Below are 21,180 nucleotides of genomic sequence, written 5' to 3'. Positions count from 1 at the left end.
AACTTCTGTATTTTAAAACTTGTTTTATTTTAAGTTATCTCACTTCTGATGAGCAGTAATTGACCTGAGAGTTTCTCTTGTGACAGATACTGCCTAGTTTGCTGTGTATTTGTAGTAATCTAATTTTTTAAAAAGATTTCTGACATCTGAACTTTTACCTTTGCATTTAATAATCAGATATGTTTTCAAAAAGGAGGATAAATATTGATCAGTATATGGGCAAGCTTCCTACATTCTGGATTAGTGCCATGAGATCCAGTTCAGAAAGCAGGCACAGGTTCAATTTTATATTCTGTCTAAAAGACAACTGACATCACCTCACTTTTTCATGATTGTTCTTTCATTTGTTTAAATTTGTAGTCCCTCACTTTATTTGTGTAGTAAAGCAAGGAGTCTACAAATTTAAACTGATAAAAGGGTAAATTTTGGGTGGGTTTTGTGAAACTGCAAAATACCATCATAGTGTATTGTAATATTGATCACTGTTGAGATGAGGGTCTCATTAAGATAAAGGAAATGAAGAGATTTAAAAAAATATTATTGTTTTATGATCTGGAGATATCCCAAAGTTTTATATGGCTTGTGAATCACTTTTTCTCATCACAATTGATCAAATTCAAGTTCAACTGTCATTGTCAATATCAAGTATGGCTCTACTGAAATACACAAACTGTAGTGTGACATTAGCCAAATACTTTATTGCTTGAAAAATGGGGAATAAATATTTTCCAGGACACCAGTGAATAACTAGCCCCCTCCTTTAAATCACTTTGGAAAGCACATAGGGTCCTGTTATAAATACTTATTTAAAAAGAAATAGGATGTAGTCCACCAAATGTGGATAGAAAGGCTATAGATCAAAATTTGGGGAAAAAAACTTAAGGTGCCTTTCTGTGCTTTGAAATTCAGTTGTCAACCTTCAGTGCTCCAGGAAGAAGCAACCTCTCCTACAGTGCTGGTAACATTATTTAAGAAACAATGTTAATGTGTTGGAAGCAGTTCAAAGGCTTACAAGACTAATATTTGGAAAAGGCAGTTTCTCTTGTGAGAAAATGTTGGGCAAGCGAGGATTGTATTTCCTGCAATTTAACAAAGGAGACTTGATTGAAATATTTAATATCATAAGACCATGAGACATAGGAACAGAATTTTGCCATTTGGCCCTTTGAGTCTCATATGTCATTCAATCATGGCTGACCCTTTTTCCCCTCCTCAACACCATTTCCTAGCCTTCTCCCTGTAACCTTTGATGTCACGTCCATCAAGAACCCATCAATCTCTGCCTTAAATACACCCAATGACCTGGCATCCACAGCTGCCTGTGGTCATAAATTCCACAAATTCAACACCAACCCTCTGACTAAAGAAATTGCTCCGCATTTCTGTTTTAAGTGGATGCCCCTCAGTCCTGAGGCTGTGACATCTTGTCTGAGACTCCCCCACGATGGGAAATGTCCTTTTCACATCTACTCTGTCTAGGTTTTTCAATGTTCAAATGGTTTTAATGAGATTTCTCTCCCCCCCCCCCCCAATCCTTCCAGCCAGTACAGACCCAGAGTCATCAAATGTTCCTCCTATAATAACCCTTTCATTTCCAGAATCATCCTTGTGAACTGCCTCTGAACCCTCTGCAATGCCAGCACATCTTTTCTTAGGTGAGCCCAAAACTGTTCACAATAATCAATGTGAGGCTTCATCGGTGCCTTATAAAGTCTCAGCATCACATCACTGCTCCTGTAGTCTGAATCTTTGGAATGGATGCTAACATTGCATTTGCCTTCCTCACCACCGACTTAAGCTGCAAGTGAACCTTTTTGGGTTTTCTGCACAAGGGCTCCTAAGTCCCTTTGTATCTCAGATTTTTGGATTTTCTCCTTGTTTAGAAAATAATTTGCACGTTTGTTTCTACTACCAAAGTGCATGACCATGCATTTTCCAACATTGTATTTCATTTGCCACTTTCTTGCCCATTCTCCTAATCTGACTATGGCCTTCTGCATCCTATTTATTTCCTCAACACTACCTGTCCCTCCACCAATCTTCATATAATCTGCAAACTTGGCAACAAAGCCATCTATTCTATCATCTAAATCACTGATATACAGCATAAACAGAAGTGGTTCAATACCAACCTCTGCGAAACACCATTAGTCACTGGCAGCCATTCAGACAAGGGTCATTTTATTCCCACTTGCTGCCTCTTACCAAACAGCCAATTCTCTAACTATGTTAGTAGCTTTCCTGTAGTACCATGGACTCTTACCTTGGTAAGCAGCATTATGTGTGGTACCTTGTCAAAAGCCTTCTGAAAACCTGAATATACAACATCCACTGCATCCTCTTTATCTATCCTGCTTGTAATCTCCTTAAAGAATTTCAACAGGTTTGTCAGACAAGAATTTCCCTTAAGGAAGACATGCTGCATTGTCCTATCTTGTCCTCTGTCTCCAAGTACTCCATAACCTCATTCTTAACAATTGACTCCAACATCTGAACTGCTGAGGTCAGGTTAACTGGTCTATAATTTCCTTTCTGCTGTCTTCCTCCTTTGTAAAGAGTGGGGTGACAGTTGGAATTTTCCAGTCCTCTGACACCAATGATTTTTGAAAGATCATTACTAATGCCTGCACAATCTCTGGCACTAGCAACTCTTTCAGAACCCTAGGGTGCAATTCATCTGGTCTGGGTGACTTATGTACCCTTGATTCTTTCAGCTTTTTGAGCACCTTCTCCCTTGTAATAGTAACTGCACTCACTTCTCTTCCTTCACACCATTCAACATCTGGCATGCTGCTAATGTTTTTCACGATGGAGGCTGATGCAAAATACTCATTTAGTTAATCTGCCATCTCTTTGTCCGCTGATATTTCTCTGGCCTCCTTTTCTGCGGTCTTATATCCACTCTCATCTCTCTTAAATTTTTTACATACTTGAAAAAGCTTTTACTGTCCAACTTGATACTACTTGCTACCTTGCCTTCATATTTAATCTTTTCCCTTCTAATGATTATTTTGCTCTCCAGGTTTTTAAAAGCTTCCCAATCATTTTTCTTCCCACTAATTTTTGCTTTGTTGTATGCCCTCTCTTTCTTTTATTTTTACATTAGCTTTGACTTCCCTTGTCAGCCATGGTTGTACTATTTTGCCGTTTGAGTATTTCTTAGTTTTTGGAATACATCTGTCCTGCACCACCTTCATTTTTTCCCCAGAAACTCACACCATTGCTGCTCTGCTGTCATCCCTGCCAGCAGCTCCTTCCAATTTACTTTGGCCAACTTCTCTCTCATACCACTGTCATTTCCTTTACTCCACTGAAATACTACTACGTCAAACCTAACTTTCTTCCTATCAAATTTCAAGTTGAACTCAATCATATTGTGATCACTGGCTCCTAAGGGCTCTTTTACCTTAAGCTCCCTGATCACCTCTGATTCATTACGTAACACCCAATCCAGTATAGTTGATCACCTAGTAGATTCAATGACAAACTGCTCAAAAAAACCCATCTTGTAGGCTTTCAACAAACTCACTCTCTTGAGATCCTTTTCCCAATTGGGCTGCATGTTGAAATCTCCCATGACTATCATAACATTACCCTTTTTACAGGCCTTTTCTATTTGCTGTTGTAATCTGTGGTCCACCTCCCAGCTGCTGTTGGGAGGCCTGTATATAACTGCCATTAACGTCCTTTTACCCTTGCAGTTTCTTAACTCAACCCACAAGAATTCAACATCTTCCAATTGTATGTCACATCTTTCTACTGATCTGATGCCATTCTTTACCAGCAGAGCCATGCTGTCCCCTCTGCTTACCTTCCTATCCCTCCAATACAATGTGTAACCTTGGACATTTTGCTCCCAACTACAATCATCCTTCAGCCACGATTTAGTGATGGCCACAACATCATACCCGCAATCTGCAATAGTGCAACAAAATAATCCAATTTATTTCTTATACTCTGTGCATTGAGATATAACACTTTGAGTGCTGTATTTGCTACACTTTTTGAATCTGTGTCCCTAATGCACTGATTCTCACATACTGGCTGCAATTATGTCCTATCATCTGCCTGCTGTTCCTGACAGTCTTGACTGCACACTATCTTTGCTTTCTTACCATTCATCCTATCCTGAGTCCCTTTACTCTGGTTCTCCCTCCCCACCCCACCAAATTAGTTTAATATCCTCCAGCATCTTGATGGATGAAAATGGTTGAATGCTTCGTTTTGTATAAAAATAAAATTGAAAGAAGCTACAGAAAATTGTGAAATTAGTCAGCTCCATCTTGAGTACTAACCTCAGTAGTTTCCAAGGCATCTTCATGGAGCATTGCCTCAAAAAGATGGTGTCCACCATGAAGGACCTCCGTCACCCAGGACACGCCCTCTTCTCATTATTACCGTCAGAAAGGAAGTTCAGAAGCCTAAAGGCACACTTTCAGCAATTCAGGAACAGTTTCTTCTCCTCTACTGTCTGATTCCTAAATACACATTGAACCTATGAGCACTACCTCACTTTTATTATTTGCTTTTTAGTGTTTATAATTTAACTATTTATATATGCTTACTGTAATTGGTTCACTTATTTATTTTTTCAGTATTATCATGTATTGCATTGTACTGCTGCTAAATTAACAAATTTCATGACATATTCCAGTGATATTAAACCTAATTCTGAAAATGTAGACTTAGAAGTTACTATTTAAAATATGAAATTGCCATTGTACACTTTTTTCCCTCAGAGAACAATGAGCCTTTGGCATTCTCTTCCTGTAGGCAATGGAAACAGCTTTTAACTGTTTTTAACACAGAGTTAGATTATTGCATATATTATTATGGAAGTTATAATGATATTAGCTATTTAGTAAGATAGTGTAATAGATATGGTGGTCTGAGTGCCTTTGAGCCTTCCTAATTATAGTCGTCATACATAATTTTAGAAATGATCATGAAAATGCATTGTTACAATTCATGATTACAATCTGTCTGAGCCATAGGTACATTTTATTATTGTGTTAAGTTTGATTAATGTTTTTGAGCTAAGCATTCTTTTATTTTTTAAATTTAGTTCTGGATAACAAAACGCCCAAAGCTGAAGATATTGACGAAGATGATGACGATGTCCCAGGTAGATGTGAATTTGATTTTACTTTAAATACTGCCTTGTTTGAATAAGAGTACTGTCTCTATCTGAACTTAAATTTTCATTTGAATTAACTTTTCTGTGTACATTAAGAATTTAGAAATGTCTGGATATGCAAGAATGTGTCTCTGGCAGATGGTTTATTCAGCAAAAGTGTTTGCATTACTTTCAGTGTAAAAATTTCATATGAATTTTAGTTAGAAAATTTTCATTTATCTGAAATAATATTTTTTTAAACAGTTGGGTCTTTTTTAAATTAATTTTTTATGAGTTTCTACAATGAGACAAAACAAAAAATGTTTTAAAAAAAGAGGTTTATACAGTGCAAAACAAACTTATCAAAAGTACAGTTCATAACAATTAAGGAAAGCACCCATAGTAGAATCATATAAAGTTAGTTACCACTCCACCCTCCCACTACCCAACTCCAAGCCAACCTTACAATATATAAAAAAGTTAATCAGAACTTTATCACCACAGAGCTCTATTTATAAAAAGAAGGTATATTACCTACTACCTAATCCATAATATGTTTACACATTAAAAAAAACCATAAATCTTAACTGTAAGAAGCTGGAAGTAAGGGAGTTAAATGCAAATTAAAAAAGGGAGGGATGCACCCTTAATCTAAATAGGAATTATAAGAATATTCAAGAAAAGGTCCCCACACCTTTTGGAACTTCATGTGTGAATTAAGAAGTGAATAATTAATCTTTTCAAGGACTAAGCAGGACATAATATCTCTCAGCCATTGAGCATGAGTGGGTGGGGCAGCATCTCTCCACCTAAGAAGGATTGCACGTCTGGCCAAAAGAGAGGCGAAAGACAATGTACAACGCTTAGTCGGAGTCAAATACATGTCAACTTCTCCCGAAGTACCGAAAAGAGCAATCAGAGGGTTAGGTTCCAAATAGCAATTAAGTATATGAGATAAAGTTTGAAAAAAAATCTCTCCAGAATTTCTCCAAGCTAGGACAAGCCCAATACATATGAATAAGAGAAGCCGTGCATCCCTTTACACTTATCGCAACAGGGACTAATATCAGGATAGAACAGCGATAAATTAGTTTTAGACATATGAGCCCTGTGTACCACCCTGAACTGTAAAAGGCAGTGGCGAGCACATAGATAAGTTGAATTAACTGACTTGAGAATTGAAACCCAAACCTCGTCGGATAACGAAAAATTTAAATCGTGCTCCCAGGCAGTTTTAATTTTGTGAAAGGGGGCTAGCCTCAACATCATTAACATGTCTCAAATAGTAGAAATTAAACCTTTACCCAATGGATTCATACGAAGAAACAAATCCACGATATTTTTAATGGGTACCTCAGGAAAGTTTGGTATTAAAGGGTTGATAAAATGTCTAATTTGGAGATATCTAAAGAAATGAGTGTTAGGTAGGCCAAACTTTACAGACAATTGTTCAAAAGTTGCAAAGCGCTTGTCTCTGAAAAGATTTTCAAAGCACCTAATGCCCTTTCTGTGCCAGTTTAGAAATGTTAAATCCTGCATAAAAGGCTGAAAAAGATGATTATGTAGAGTAGCACTAGAGAGAGAAAAACCATGAAGCCCGTTATATTTTCTGAACTGAGCCCATATTCTCCAGTGTGTCTGATAACTGGATTAACAATTGATTTAGGCAAACGGCAAAGAAGTGCGGATCCAAGAAGTGTGGAGATGGACAGATTCTTATTAGAGCTCAACTCCATTGCCACCCATATTGGGCAGCCAGACTGATTATAAAAGTAAGACCAAAAGATAAGGCAACGTATGTTGGCTGCCCAGTAATATAAATGAAAATTGGGCAAGGCCATACCACCTACCCTTTCAGGTTTTTGAAGATGAGCTTTATTTAGTCTGGGACATTTGCCCTTCCATAGATTGGACAAAATAATAGAATCTAATGAATCAAAAAAAGCTTTAGGAATAAAAAATTGGTAAAGATTGAAATAAGTATAAAAATTTAGGAAGGATATACATTTTAACAACATTAATTTGACCTATCAGAGACATGGACAAGGATGACCACTGTGCTAAACTCTGTTTTGTATGATTTAAAAGATTAGTGAAATTTTCTCCAAAAACACACTTATAATTTCTTGTTACTGTAATGCCAAGGTAAGTAAATTGATTTACTACTTTAAAAGGAAGGTTACAAAATTCTAATAATTGTGCTTCTCTATTTATTGGAAAGAGTTCGCTCTTAAGTAAATTAAGTTTGTATCCGGAAAGCTGGCTAAATTTGTTAAGGAGTGAAATCATTGGGGAGAAGGAAGTAGACGGGTTTGATATAAAAAGTAAAAGATCAAAAGTAAAAGAGATACTTTGTGCTCAGCACCTCCCCCCCCCTCCAAATTCCCATCAATTCAGCACAACTTCAAAACACAATTGCCAGTGGCTCTGTGGCCAAATCGAAAAGTAAGGGACTTAAAGGGCACCTTTGCCAGGTGCCACGTTTAAGATTGAAAGGTTGGGATCGCTGAGAGTTAGTCAAGGCAGAAGCAGTGGGGTGTGAATATAACAATTTAATCCACGTAATAAAGCTTCGTCCAAAATCAAATTTTTCTAAAACCGCAAAAAGATAATTCCACTCCACATGATCAAACGCTTTCTCCGCATCTAGATAAATGACACATTCAGGAATTCCAGCTGAAGGTGAGTATAAGATAGTAAGTAGAGGCTGTATATTTAAAAAAAGGGAGAAGATTTTTATTAAACGCAACACGCACAAAATGCTGGTGGAACGCATCAGGCCAGGCAGCATCTATAGGAAGAAACAATGTCGACGTTTCAGGCCGAGATCCTTCGTCAGGACTAACTGAAATAAAAGATATTAAGAGATTTGAAAGTAGGAGGGGGTCTTCAGAAATAATTAAGGGTAGAATGTTCTCCAATCTACGGACCAAAACTTCAGCCAAAATTTTAACATCAACATTTAGCAAAGAAATCGGTCTGTACGAGGAACACTCAATTGGATCTTCGCCTTTTTCGCTAAAAGAATGGTATATGCCTCATTAAATGATGCTGGCAATTTACCATATTTAAAAGAGTCAGTTAAAACTAGCGTTAGTTGAGGTGAAAGCAGTGAGGAAAATGATTTATAAAATTCTGCGGAGAACCCATCAGGTCCAGGAGATTTACCTGGCTGCTGAACAGAAATAGCTGAGGATATTTTCTCTAGAGATAGTGGTTCATTCAATTTTGCTTTAAGATCAGGAGAAAGCATAGGACTGTTTAAACTATTTAAAGAATGCTCGACAGAAATACTATCATTTAGAGATTCAGAAGTATAGAGTCGAGAATAGTAATTCTGGAATATGTTATTAATTTCAGAATGATTCAAGGTAATGTTCCCATTTTCCATTCAAATGTTTGTAATATGTTGTTTAACTTTAGAGTGTCTAAGCAGTTAGGTCTTGAGCAAATTAATAAAAGCATGAGGGATCTTGACAGGGTGGATGTAGTGCAGATGTTACTACTTACTAGAGAACCTAGAACTATAAGATTACTGTTAAAAGTAAGTCTTGCCATTAGAGAAATGAGGTGAATATTTTTGAAGGTTGTGAGTCTTACAAATTTTTCTTCAAGTGAAGAATGCAGAACCTTCATTGAGGCAAATTCTGGATTAGCAAATTAGTGAAATTTTTTTCATGACAAGGCAATAAAGTGTAATTATAATCAGAGCATTGTGATTTTCTTGAATGGTAGAACAGGCTCATGGGGTTGTGGTCTTTTCCTGTGAAAAAAAGATGTTTGTTTTTGAAAAGTTACACTGGTTCCATTGGATGTCAAATTGGTGGCCAGGAATCCTTCCTGATGATGTTAGTGATAAATCTGAGTTTGATTCGAGTTTGTTCCATTCACAGGATTATTACTGTCACCATTCCTGGGTAGCTGATGAGAATTAAAGATGGAAATCTTGTTTGCCCTCCATCTCTTAAAGCTGTTTAATACAAAGCACAAAACTTTCTTTTATCTGGCCACCCCTAATGCAAACTCAATATGCCAATTGACATAATTCTGCTCCAATATTTTATGGTCTTTACACTCCACATTGGTTTGTTGTCTAAAACTCTTTATATGAGCTATTTTTGTACAACTCATGCTATGTCATCTTCCTTTTCTTGTACGGCTACATTAAAGTTCTAACAAATCCTTGTTTGTAAGGTCTCGAGATTCCAATAATTCTTCCATGCTGCTCAGATCCATTTAATCAAAGCCCAGTACTCTTTCTGTATTTACCCCAGACAGATGTTACCTCAGTGACACCAAAACAAGAGTTGATCATTGACTTCTGGAAGGCGGGCTTAACACACACCACTATCTGCATCAATTATGCTGATGTGGGGATGGTTGAGAACTTTAAGCTTCTAGGTGCAAATATCGCTAAGAATTTCTCCTGGTTCAGTCACGTGGATGCTGTGGTCAATAAAGCATGTCAGCTCCTTTACTTCCTCAGAAGGCTAAGGAAATTTATCAATGTCTAATGATTCTCACTAATTTTTACAGATGCACTATAGAAATCATCCTATCTGAATGCATCACAACTTGATATGGCAACCTCACTACCCAAACAGCAAAAAATTATGAAATAGTGAAAGCTGTCCAGACTATTGTATTACAAAAAAAAACAACTTCCCCTCCATGACCTCTTCCTATGCTTTCTGCTGTCTTGAGAAATCAGCTCACAATCACCAACTCATTATCTCTTTTGTCCCTCGCATTTGGCAAGAAGATATAAAAGCATGAGAAATGTGTATTACTGACCTTGAGTGAACGTTTTGTGTGATCAAGATGAACATTGTTAACCTTGTCATGGTTCTTGCACTTAAATTTGTGTACCAAACGACACTTTCACTGTAACACCATATTATTCATTCCATTGTTTTCTTTTATACTACTGTAGCGGTGTGCTACACGCAGCGCTGAAATAATGACACGGAGTCGGTAAACTGCAGTTACAAAAAGATTTTATTCGAACTTCGCGGCCTCGCTTTAAAGCCTTCCTGATCCTGCCCTCCCCGGGCGTGGATGCTGTAGGGGGCACGTATTCACAGTTCCGCGCGGGCTTTTCCCCTTGCTGGTGAAGCAGACTTGGCGCCCTTTTGGGACTGGCCTTTATGCCGGCACGCTGGCTATTTGTGAGCCGGTTCGAGTGCGCTAGGAAGTGGGTCGCCACATAACCCCCACCCCCAGAACCGGCGATACACCCCCCAATGTCCACAGTCTGGGCCGGACCCTGTTTTGGAGGTCTGCCGCGGTGCTGGAAACTCAACCGGTTGCGCCACGTCCACATGGGCCGGTTTGAGTCGGTCCACCGTGAAAACCTCCTCTCTCCCCCCAACGTCCAGCACGAACATGGACCCGTTGTTCCTGATCACCGTAAACGGCCCCTCGTAGGGCCGTTGCAGCGGTGGCTGATGCCCGCCCCTTCGTACAAACACAAACCTACAGTTCTGCAGGTCTTTGGGTACGCAAGTCGGGTTCTGCCCATGCTGCGAAGTGGGTATGGGGGCCAGGTCGCTGAGCCTCTCGCGTAGTCTGCCCAGGACTGCTGCGGTTTCTTCCTCGTGCCCCCTTGGGGCTGGTATGCACTCCCCAGGGACGACCAGGGGTGCGCCGTACACCAACTCGGCTGACGAGGTGTGCAGATCGTCTTTGGGCGCCGTGCGGATTCCGAGCAGGACCCAGGGAAGTTCGTCCACCCAGTTAGGCCCTTTCAGGCGGGCCATGAGAGCCGACTTCAGGTGACGGTGGCAACGCTCCACCAGGCCATTCGACTGTGGGTGGTAGGCAGTTGTGTGGTGCAGCTGTGTCCCCAAAAGGCTGGCCATAGCGGACCACAGGCCGGAGGTGAACTGGGCGCCTCTGTTGGAGGTAATGTGGGCCGGTACACCAAAGCGGGATACCCAGGTGGCGATCAGTGCCCGGGCGCAAGATTCGGAGGTGGTGTCGGTGAGCGGGATCGCCTCTGGCCATCTGGTGAACCGGTCCACGATAGTGAGGAGGTGCCGTGCTCTGCGCGACACTGGCAGGGGGCCCACGATATCCATGTGAATGTGGTCGAAACGCCGGTGGGTGGGGTGGAACTGCTGCGGCAGAGCTTTGGTGTGCCGCTGCACCTTGGCCATCTGGCAGTGCATGCAAGTTTTGGCCCATTCACTGACTTGCTTGCGGAGTCCGTGCCAAACGAACCTGTTGGAGACCATCCGGACGGTTGTCCTGATGGAGGGGTGCGCTAGGTTACGAATGGAGTTGAAAACGCGCCGCCGAGGTGCCGGGATGACGGGACGGGGCTGGCCAGTGGTGACGTCACAGAGTAGGGTCCTCTCACCTGGGCCTACGGGGAGGTCCTAGAGCTGCAAACCGGAGACTGCAGTCCTGTAACTAGGGATCTCCTCGTCTGCCTGCTGTGCCTCTGCCAGCACCTCAAAGTCTACCCCTTGGGAAAGGGCATGAATGTTAGGGCGAGAGAGCACGTCCGCCACGACATTGTCCTTACCTGAGACGTGCCGGACATCCGTCGTGTATTCAGAGATGTAGGACAGATGGCGCTGCTGGCGGGACAACCAGGGATCGGACACCTTCGTGAACGTAAAGGTAAGCGGCTTGTGGTCCGTGAACGTGGTGAAGGGCCTACCTTCTAAGAAGTACCTGAAATGCCGGATTGCCAGGTATAGCGCCAACAGTTCCCGGTCGAAAGCACTGTATTTGAGCTCGGGTAGTCGCAGGTGTTTGCTGAAAAACGCCAGGGGTTGCCAGCGACCCTCGATGAGTTGCTCCAGTACCCCACTGACTGCCGTGTTAGATGCATCCACTGTGAGGGCGGTAGGGACGTCCATTCTGGGGTGCACTAGCATCGCGGCATTTGCCAAGGCTTCTTTCGTTTTAATGAAAGCGGCAGCGGACTCCTCGTCCCAGGTAATATCCTTGCCCAGACCCGACATCAGGGCGAACAGGGGGCACATAATTCGGGCAGCTGAAGGGAGGAAGCGGTGGTAGAAATTTACCATACCCATGAATTCCTGAAGGCCTTTGATTGTGGTGGGTCGGGGGAAATGGCGGACTGCGTCTACCTTAGTGGGCAGAGGGGTTGCCCCGTCTGTAGTGATCCTGTGGCCCAGGAAGTCGATGGTGTCGAGCCCGAACTGGCATTTGGCCAGGTTGATTGTCAGGCCGTATTCACTCAGTCGGGCGTAGAGTTGACGGAGGTGGGACAGATGCTCCTGACGACTGCTGCTGGCTATGAGGATGTCGTCCAAATAGATGAAAGCGAAGTCCAGGTTGCGTCCATTAACTGCTGAAACGTCTGTGCGGCATTCTTCAGGCCGAACGGCATGCGGAGGACCTCGAAAAGGCCGAACAGGGTGATGAGTGCCGTTTTAGGGACGTCGTCTGGATGCATCGGGATTTGATGGTATCCCCGGACGAGGTCTAACTTGGAGAAGATCCGTGCGCCGTGCAGGTTTGCTGCAAAGTCCTGAATGTGCAGCACAGGGTAGCGGTCTGGTGTTGTAGCCTCGTTCAGCCTGTGGTAGTCGCCACATGGTCTCCAGCCCCCTGTCGCTTTGGGCACCATGTGCAGGGGGGAGGCCCATGGGCTGTCGGACCGCCGTATGATCCCCAATTCCTCCATCCTCTTGAACTCCTCCTTCGCCAGTCGGAGCTTGTCCGGGGGAGCCTTCGTGCGCGGGCGTGGAGGGGTGGTCCCTGGGTTGGGATGTGGTGCTGTACGCCGTGTCTGGGCATGGCTGCCGTGAACTGCGGTGCCAGAACCGATGGGAAATTCGCCAGGACTCTGGTGAAGTCGTTGTCGGACAGCGTGATGGAGTCGAGGTGTGGGGCTGGCAACTGGGCTGCACCCAGGGAGAACGTCTGAAAGGTCTCGGCGTGGACCAGTCTCTGCCTTGGCAGGTCGACCAGCAGGCTGTGAGACCACAAAAAATCCGCTCCCAGAAGCGGTTGGGCTACGGCTACCAGTGTGAAGTCCCACGTGAACCGGCTGGAGCCGAACTGTAGCTGCACCGTACGGGTGTCATAGGTCCTTACTGTGCTGCCGTTCGTGGCCCTCAGGGTGGGACCTGGTGCCCTGTTGCGGGTGTCGTAACTCGATGGAGGTAAGACGCTGATCTCGGCACCTGTGTCAACCAAAAAACGGCGTCCCGACTGCTTGTCCCACACCTACAGGAGGCTATCCCGATGGCCAGCCGCCGTAGCCATCAGCGGCGGCTGGCCCTGGCGTTTCCCGGGAACTTGCAGGGTGGGCGACAGCGGCGGGCTTCTGCGCCCCACTGCTGGTGGTAGAAGCACCATTGTTCATTGGTCTCCTCACCTCTGCCTCTGGGGTTAGTGGGCTCTGTGGCCAGGCTTGGTCTGGTTTGCTGCTGGGAGCGTGGCCTGGTGATCTGTGCGACAGACGCCCCACTCTCCTTCTTGGCGTTCCACAGCAAGTCCGCCCGGGCTGCCACCTTCCAGGGGTCGCTGAAATCCGCATCGGACAGCAGCAGGAGTATGTCCTCGGGCAGCTGCTCCAGGAATGCCTGCTCAAACATGAGGCAGGGCTTGTGTCCTCCGGCCAGAGACAACATCTCATTCATTAAAGCCGATGGAGGTCTGTCTCCCAAACCATCTAGGTGCAGTAAGCGGGCAGTCCGCTCGCGCCGTGAGAGGCCCAAGTCCTTATGAGCAGGGCTTTGAATTCCGTGTACTTGCTGTCCGCTGGGGGAGACTGTATGAACTCCTCAACCTGGGCCGCTGTGTCCTGGTCGAGGGAGTTCATCACGTAGTAGTAACGTGTGTCCTCCGAGGTTATCTGCCGAACATGGAATTGGGCTTCTGCTTGCTGGAACCATAGGTGAGGTCGCAGCGTCCAAAAGCTTGGCAGTTTCAATGAAACTGCATGAACAGATGCGGCGTCGGTCATCTTCGGCCCAAATATCGTTTGGGCCGTCGGGGTCACCAATTGTAGCGGTGTGCTGTGCTACACGCAGCGCTGAAATAACGACACGGAGTCGGTAAACTGCAGTTACAAAAAGATTTTATTCGAACTTTACGGCCTCGCTTTAAAGCCTTCCTGATCCCGTCCTCCCCGGGCGCGGATGCTGTAGGGGGCACGTATTCACAGTTCCGCGCAGGCTTTTCCCCTTGCTGGTGAAGCAGACTTGGCGCCCTTTTGGGACTGGCCTTTATGCCGACGCGCTGGCTATTTGTGAGCCGGTTCGAGTGCGCTAGGAAGTGGGTCGCCACACAACCTCCATTTACTAATGGAATGTGTACAAACGAAAGCTTTTATTCTTTCAATGCATGTGGCAATAATAAACCAATTACTGATTGTTGCCTGGTTGCATCAGCCCAAGAAGCATTGATCTAATGTATGGCAATTTAGCATTATACCTATTCCATATTTTCTGAATGGTGTATTTGTTACTTGACTTCAAAATGACTTTTCTCATTCCAGATGGTGATTTTTAAATGTGCTGGTCCATGGCTGATAACAGCCATAAGGTGTTAGGATGCCAAAGCTGGAATATTGTCAGACATATAATACTGTTAACAAGATGATAAAGGCTCATAACTGATAAGTTAAAACTTGGGTTGTTGATGTTATCCTCAGAGAATACATTCAATAAATGGGGAGAGAACATCATGCAATTTTTAATGAAAGTGTTATCATCCAAGCTTTCTTTCATTAGTTCATCATAAGACTGGAAGACTGGCATTGATTTTTTTTTCCTTTTGAGCCCTTGGGTTCTATAAGTGGTAGATTCAGAAAAAGTGTATAGTGAATTTTGTCATTCAGCCTGATGCAGATTTCTCAGTTCTCAAGATGAACATGTGAGGGAAAACTTCTTTGGAAAAAGTGCTCTCTAGTCCATGTTAATACTGTTTAAGAGAGTCACCAACTTAATAATTTGTTTCAGCTCCTGGAAATTTTTTTGACATTAATGATCTTGTTTATTTCTGTATCTTCATAAAATTTGGGGGCACATTCTTCTTGGACCATCTGACCAGATGCTTACACCTCATCTTTGCTCTGATAACATTTTTTGCACACTAACATCGATTTTGAACACTAACGTCGATTTTGCCTGCAAGTTTGAGGATTGGTTTACCATCTATGCCCAGTAACCTCATCATCTTCACTCTATAAGTTGCATCCTTAGTATTATTGCTTCCTACTTGGCATGATATCTTGGAAAGTGTGCCATCCGTAGAACTCCAAAGGCATTTTTAAGCTATCGAAGGATGTGAATAACTTGTCATGAATCCTATAGCAGGCAGAGTACCTCTATCTCAATGTAAATATGATACAAAATGCCTTGGAGAGAAGATTGTTGTAATTTGCTGCAGCAAAACAAAATGTTTTGCGAACACATAGCCCAAAGAATGGATAGAATAGTTGCAAGCAGTTATGAGTTGAATGTTCATAATCAACAATGTCTTTATCATAAAGTTTATAAAATTGAGCAACAGAAAATTCTGCTTTTGATAAGTTTGTATCTGCATTTGCCAGAGGCCATCTGAATTTAGGGATTCATAATTCAGCTTACTTGGAATGAGGATTTAGCTTCTGTTTCCAGAAAGAAGTAACATACTTTATTCCAGTGTTGTGATGTGATAGACTTTTCAAAACTGTGATTTGATAAAAGGACATTGACATCTTAAAAAGAGCACAACTGTTAATAAATGTTGATGTAAGCTTCTTTTGAAAGTATAACCTAATCTCTGGCATTAAAGCTAATACCTGGCATGCACAGCAAGTGCCTATACATCTAAACTCAAATTTTCCATTTTAGAATATGGGCATTTTGATTAGTCTTAAATTCTGAAGATTATTTGGGTTTACAGACTATTGTAGGGATCTTATGGTTAGGCTTGCTTTCTCCCAAGGTATAGTTAAATCTGAGAATGGTATCTTGTCTATACTTGGCCTTTGATTAATGTGCATGTGTTTGAGAAAATATAATGGTAAGTCTGTTGTAACTTCGTGTAGCTGTCAAAGGCAAGTTCTCCTGGCTTGTTCAGTTGGTGGAGAGGTACCCCCACTAAGTACAAGCACTTTTTAAAAAAAGATCAATGCAGTCAACCAAAATTGCATCCATTGGTCATTAGAACACTTTTTTTTAAAGATCTGTTGTCCTATAATCACTCTTGGATAAAGGACTAGATTCTTGGTGGTTGTGCAGAGTTAATTGGTCACCGTGTGTACTGCTGCTTGGTGTTTATGTTTGGGTCAATCTGGGTCTTATTTCCAAGTGTCCTTCAGCAACCTTCAAACTGATGGGTGGAATAGTCTGTTTTAAGGAGCTCATGTTTCTTCAGCTATGTAGAACTCTCCACCATGCACACTGCATCTAACTAATTTTCCATTGCCACTTTTCAGAGGAGTGTTGCTACCCTGCTTTCTAGATAGATAGATAGATAGATGGATACTTTATTCATCCCCATGGGGAAATTCAACTTTTTTTCCAATGTCCCATACACTTGTTGTAGCAAAACTAATTACATACAATACTTAACTCAGTAAAAAATATGATGTGCATCTAAATCACTATCTCAAAAAGCATTAATAATAGCTTTTAAAGAGTTCTTAAGTCCTGGCGGTAGAATTGTAAAGCCTTCTTACTTTTTCTTACTAGCTATCCACACCATAGATGCTTTATCACTTAAGGCTTCTCTAGAATTTCATGATCTTGTGCTACATATTTTCAATAAGAAATGCTACAGTTGCCAAGTGTTGTCATGGCAGTTGTGATATTGAATGCATATGTGTCCAAATCTTGAGTAGGTAAAAGAAGGAGCTCTTAGACATTGGGACATGAGCTGAATGTTATACCATTCTACTCTTATAAATAGGTAGTGTTGGAGCTACTTGAAATGAGTATTAATATACTTTATTTTCAAATCAGATTTAAAAAGCCTTAATAATTGTCTTGTGTGTGTTTTTATAGATCTCGTTGAAAATTTTGATGAAGCATCAAAGAATGAAGCCAACTAAAAGCTGCTGGCAGATTATAGACTGGGATAAAGACTGTACCAACGAGGAAACTTATTCCAAAGTTTTACTATATTAAAAGTGAAAAATCACAAGTTTGCAAATACAGTGAACTAAGGCATTTTGTATTTTAATGATGCTGAATAATCAGCATCTTTCAATTGGTTGAAATCACTTGTTTGCATTTTGCACTTAAAACAAAATCCTTTGGTCTGAAATTTGTAAGACTGAGATTCCATCTAAGCAATCTAAATAGATCGCTAATGAATTGGGGTGAGCAAGCTCGTGAAGGTCTTATTTAAGGTTTTCCCTCATGACATGCAAATAAAATAGATTGATTAACTTGTATATTGTGTGAATAATTTCATTTTGTTTGAACATGATATGCTGTTATAATTACTTTGGGTTTATTTTCATCATTAACTTGGTGTTTTTAATTTTTGTTATTCTCTAAAACACATTTTCCTGCTGATTCCCAAGAATGATAAAACAGTTCTGTCATTCTGTCAATTTTCAGATTGATGAATGTGTACAAGGTCAACTTATACTGTTGGCATTTTATCTGAGTCTCTGCCTAGGTATATGACTCCACTGAAGTTTTTACGTTTTGTTTAGTCAATAACTCGCTAGTTCCATTGGGTGAATCCTAAAATATCTTCCATTTTTGATGAGTTCAAAGTGGTTAATTCTTTAAGGACATTGTTTCTAAGAAAGATCTCAGTTAACAGTACACGTAACATCTTGGAAATTGAGTCAGGCGTGGTGCCTTTAATGTTCTAGATGAGTGAAACAGGCCAATTAACTGTATTGCTCAACTTGAGATCTATCTATTTAGAATGATTGTGATCGAAGGTGATCATTATCAGTTCCAAGTAGTGCATTTAAATTTCTGGTAAAGGGTGTGCATATTCTTTAATGGTTCTGTAAATGTAGTATTCTAGTGTTGGTTCTATAGTCGAGCAGTGAGACAAGGCAGCTGCAATTATTGGTCAAATGAAATAACAAAGCACAAGTGCCTTTCAAATGGAGACTTTTCTATTTTAATTGATCCACTATTATGTTCAGTCATTTAATACTAATTATCTAATTCCAGTTCATTTTTAATATTATCCTGTATTTTCTTTACACTTTGCACAGTTTACTTAAATATATATTAAATATGAATCACATGGGTATTGTATAGCCTATGGATCTCTAATCCATAATTCTGTATTTCTGCACAAGCTGAGTTCTGCTTTGCAAGTCAGTTGTACATGAGTAAAATGCATATTAAGTAATATCTGAAGGGCTGCTCTAATGTCTTTTGAACAGGTTGATTACTTTTTCTAACCAATTGGTAACTAATACTAATGTGAATTACATATCATGTATTATAATCGAAGCATAGTAAATTGCACAAGCCACCAGATTTGTCTTTTTTTAATATCGTATTTAGAAGTTAAATTAGGCTTCTAGATAAATTGCAGAAACTGTTATATATGTTGTAAATATTGGTTTAGGTTGAAAATAGGCCTTTAGTTCTGAAGTATGTGTGACAAACAATTTCTAAAATGTGCAGGTTAATTTGATAACATGAGCTTTTGTAAAATTGTTGCTGAATGTTACACCTTCATTGGGTAGGATGTCACAACAGTGTTTGTAATTTGGCTTCTTCATATCACTGGAATGAGCTTTGGCTTTCCTTGAGCAATGTTCCTTTCTATTCAAGTTCGTCTAAGTACAGGTAAGTTTTTAAATACACAGTGCATATTTGTTTTTATATTAATTACAACAGATGAACAGAAACTATCTCATCCTAATAATTCAGTGTTTCAGTAGATATAGTTATTTCCACCTTGGTACATGTGACAATAATAAACCAATTTACCTGTATATAGCCTGCATTAACAATTAGAAAATAGTATTGTAATTTCATTGTTTGACAGAAACCTAGGTAATCCTTAGGCAAGGCATAGAAAGTTAGTCCTATTATGATAAGCGCATTGGCATTGTTGGGAACAATTAGTATTACCTAAATAAAATCCTTAATTTGCTTCGCATTTCTTACATAGTGCCTTTTACATCTTCTTCCAGTCTCAGAAGGACTACTTTTAATTAACTTTAAAGTGCAATTGTTTCGACAGCACATTTGAAAGCCTAAAAAGTTTCACAAATGGAAGAAGACTGATAGTTAATTTGCTTTAATAATTTTGTCTAAGGATTAAACGTGGGCCAGGTTAAGAAACTTGCTGTGAATTCCATCAGAGTGGGATTTCCTTCCAAGATGAAGATGAAGGATCATGGTTTAACATGCCCTTAAAAAAGCTTTTTAAAAAATTGGTCTTTATGTCACAGAAGATCATGGCCCATCTGGGCCATGCTGACCTTGTCTCAACAATGCCAATGCGCTTATCATAATAGGACTAACTTTCTATGCCTTGCCTAAGGATTACCTAGGTTTCTGTCAAACAGAGCAGAGCATTACATTTGTTTTGCCTACCTGTTAAAGATTTGTTATAACCATATCTAATAAACTTTTCATAAGTATATTGAAAGCAATAGTGTAAGGAAAAAGTATTTCCCTTTGGAAATTAATAACGTAATCTGTTGAGAGCCACCGGATGCAAGCAAGGTCCTACGGTATGTTAGTACATCTCATCAGTAGACAGCAGGGAGAAGGATATGGAACCTGGAGAGTTAAAGCAGGTATGTTCTGGAGCATGTCTGTATAGGGAGGAGGAAGTATTAAGAAATGTGACTTTTAGAGTCAATAAAGCCCTTGGACTTGATTGAGAAGTAATGGACAAGATTAAGGCCCTGACAGATATTGTATCTTTAACAGCCATGGATGATATACAGGAGGCTGAAGGAAAGTCTCCTTCAGCTTTCCTTTTTTTTCCCACTCTCCCTATTTTCAAAAAGCATAGTAGAGATCAGCTTGAAAACCACTGGCCAATGAGCACTGATAGCAAAGTTAAAGAAGATTCTGCGCACCAGAGTTCTGGAGGAGATGCTAGATTTTGTAGCGGGAGATTTCAAAAGTGATCTGGAGCATTACGCGAAACACATTTCCTGAGGAGACACTGAATTACAAAACGGGAGAGAGATTTCAGAAGAAGTGAATGGGAATATTAGGACATTCTGCCTGTGACAGTTCCCAAGGAGATGTTGGGAGTATGCATAATTAGGCACCTGACAAGGTCCAATAGAATGAAGCTAGGCTTAGGCAGAGCGGCTATTGTAAGAGTGGGGAGTTCAGGCATTGGCTCGAGACCAATGAGTGGCAGAGGCTGTGGGTTTTTATCTTTAATTTTTCTTTGTTATCGCAGGTTTAGAGCAGTGAGGATGCCAAGCAGGATAGTGAAATGCTCCTCTTTTGATACGTTAGAAGGCAGGGAGACTTCCAGTGTCCCTGATGATTACACCTACAAGAAGTTTGTCCAGCTGCAGCTTTCAGACCGTGTTAAGGATTTGGAGCTGAAGCTGGATGATCATCATGGAGATTGAGGGATTGATCAACGGGGCATACAGGGAGGTAGTTACAACCAAGATGCAGGATGCGGGTAACTCTGTGACCGTCAGGAGGGGAAAGGGGATAGGCAGCAAGTGCAGAATACCCCATAGCCATTTCTTTCAATAACAGGTATACTGCTTTGGATACTATTGGGGAAGGTGATCAGTAAAGGAAGGTCACAGCCTCAGGCTGAAGGAAGGGGGAAAAAGAGGTGAGCTGTGGTCATAGTGATTCTATTGGTTAAGGGAACAAACAGGAGATTCTGTGCAGCACGGGGACATGGGTGGAGAGTTAAACTGGAGTTGTAGGGGGATGGGAGCCAGAGCAGATAGCGGAGTGGTTGTGGGGAAAGAGTAAGCCTGCATAGAGTCAGGAATCGAAAGATTGAGCATGGTGAAACTAATATTTTCAATTGTGTCTACTTCAGTACAAGGAGTATTGTAGGAAAGGCAGGCAAGCTTGGGGCATGAGTCAGTGAATGGAATTATGACAATGCAGCTATTAGTGAGAATTGGTTGCAGGAGGGGCAAAACTGGCAGCTCAATGTTA

General features: G+C 41.4%; 1 protein-coding gene across 2 annotated transcripts in view; it reads left to right on the top strand.

Moving 5' to 3' along the window:
• Positions 1-17,486, top strand: part of btf3l4 (basic transcription factor 3-like 4) — a 34,496-nt gene extending 17,010 nt beyond the window's left edge. For both annotated transcript variants that reach the window (XM_073063007.1, XM_073063008.1), the window contains exons 5-6: positions 5,066-5,125; positions 17,095-17,486. In XM_073063007.1, the coding sequence (XP_072919108.1) occupies positions 5,066-5,125; positions 17,095-17,141 (107 nt within the window). In that variant the 3' untranslated portion in view covers positions 17,142-17,486. The remainder of the gene's footprint in view (positions 1-5,065; positions 5,126-17,094) is intronic.
• Positions 17,487-21,180: the final 3,694 nt, after the last annotated feature.

Source organism: Hemitrygon akajei, chromosome 12 (assembly GCF_048418815.1).
Source record: "Hemitrygon akajei chromosome 12, sHemAka1.3, whole genome shotgun sequence".
Classification (NCBI taxonomy): Eukaryota; Metazoa; Chordata; class Chondrichthyes; order Myliobatiformes; family Dasyatidae; genus Hemitrygon; species Hemitrygon akajei.
Note: the sequence above shows the minus strand (reverse complement) of the source record. Positions and strands in the feature narration are given on the sequence as shown.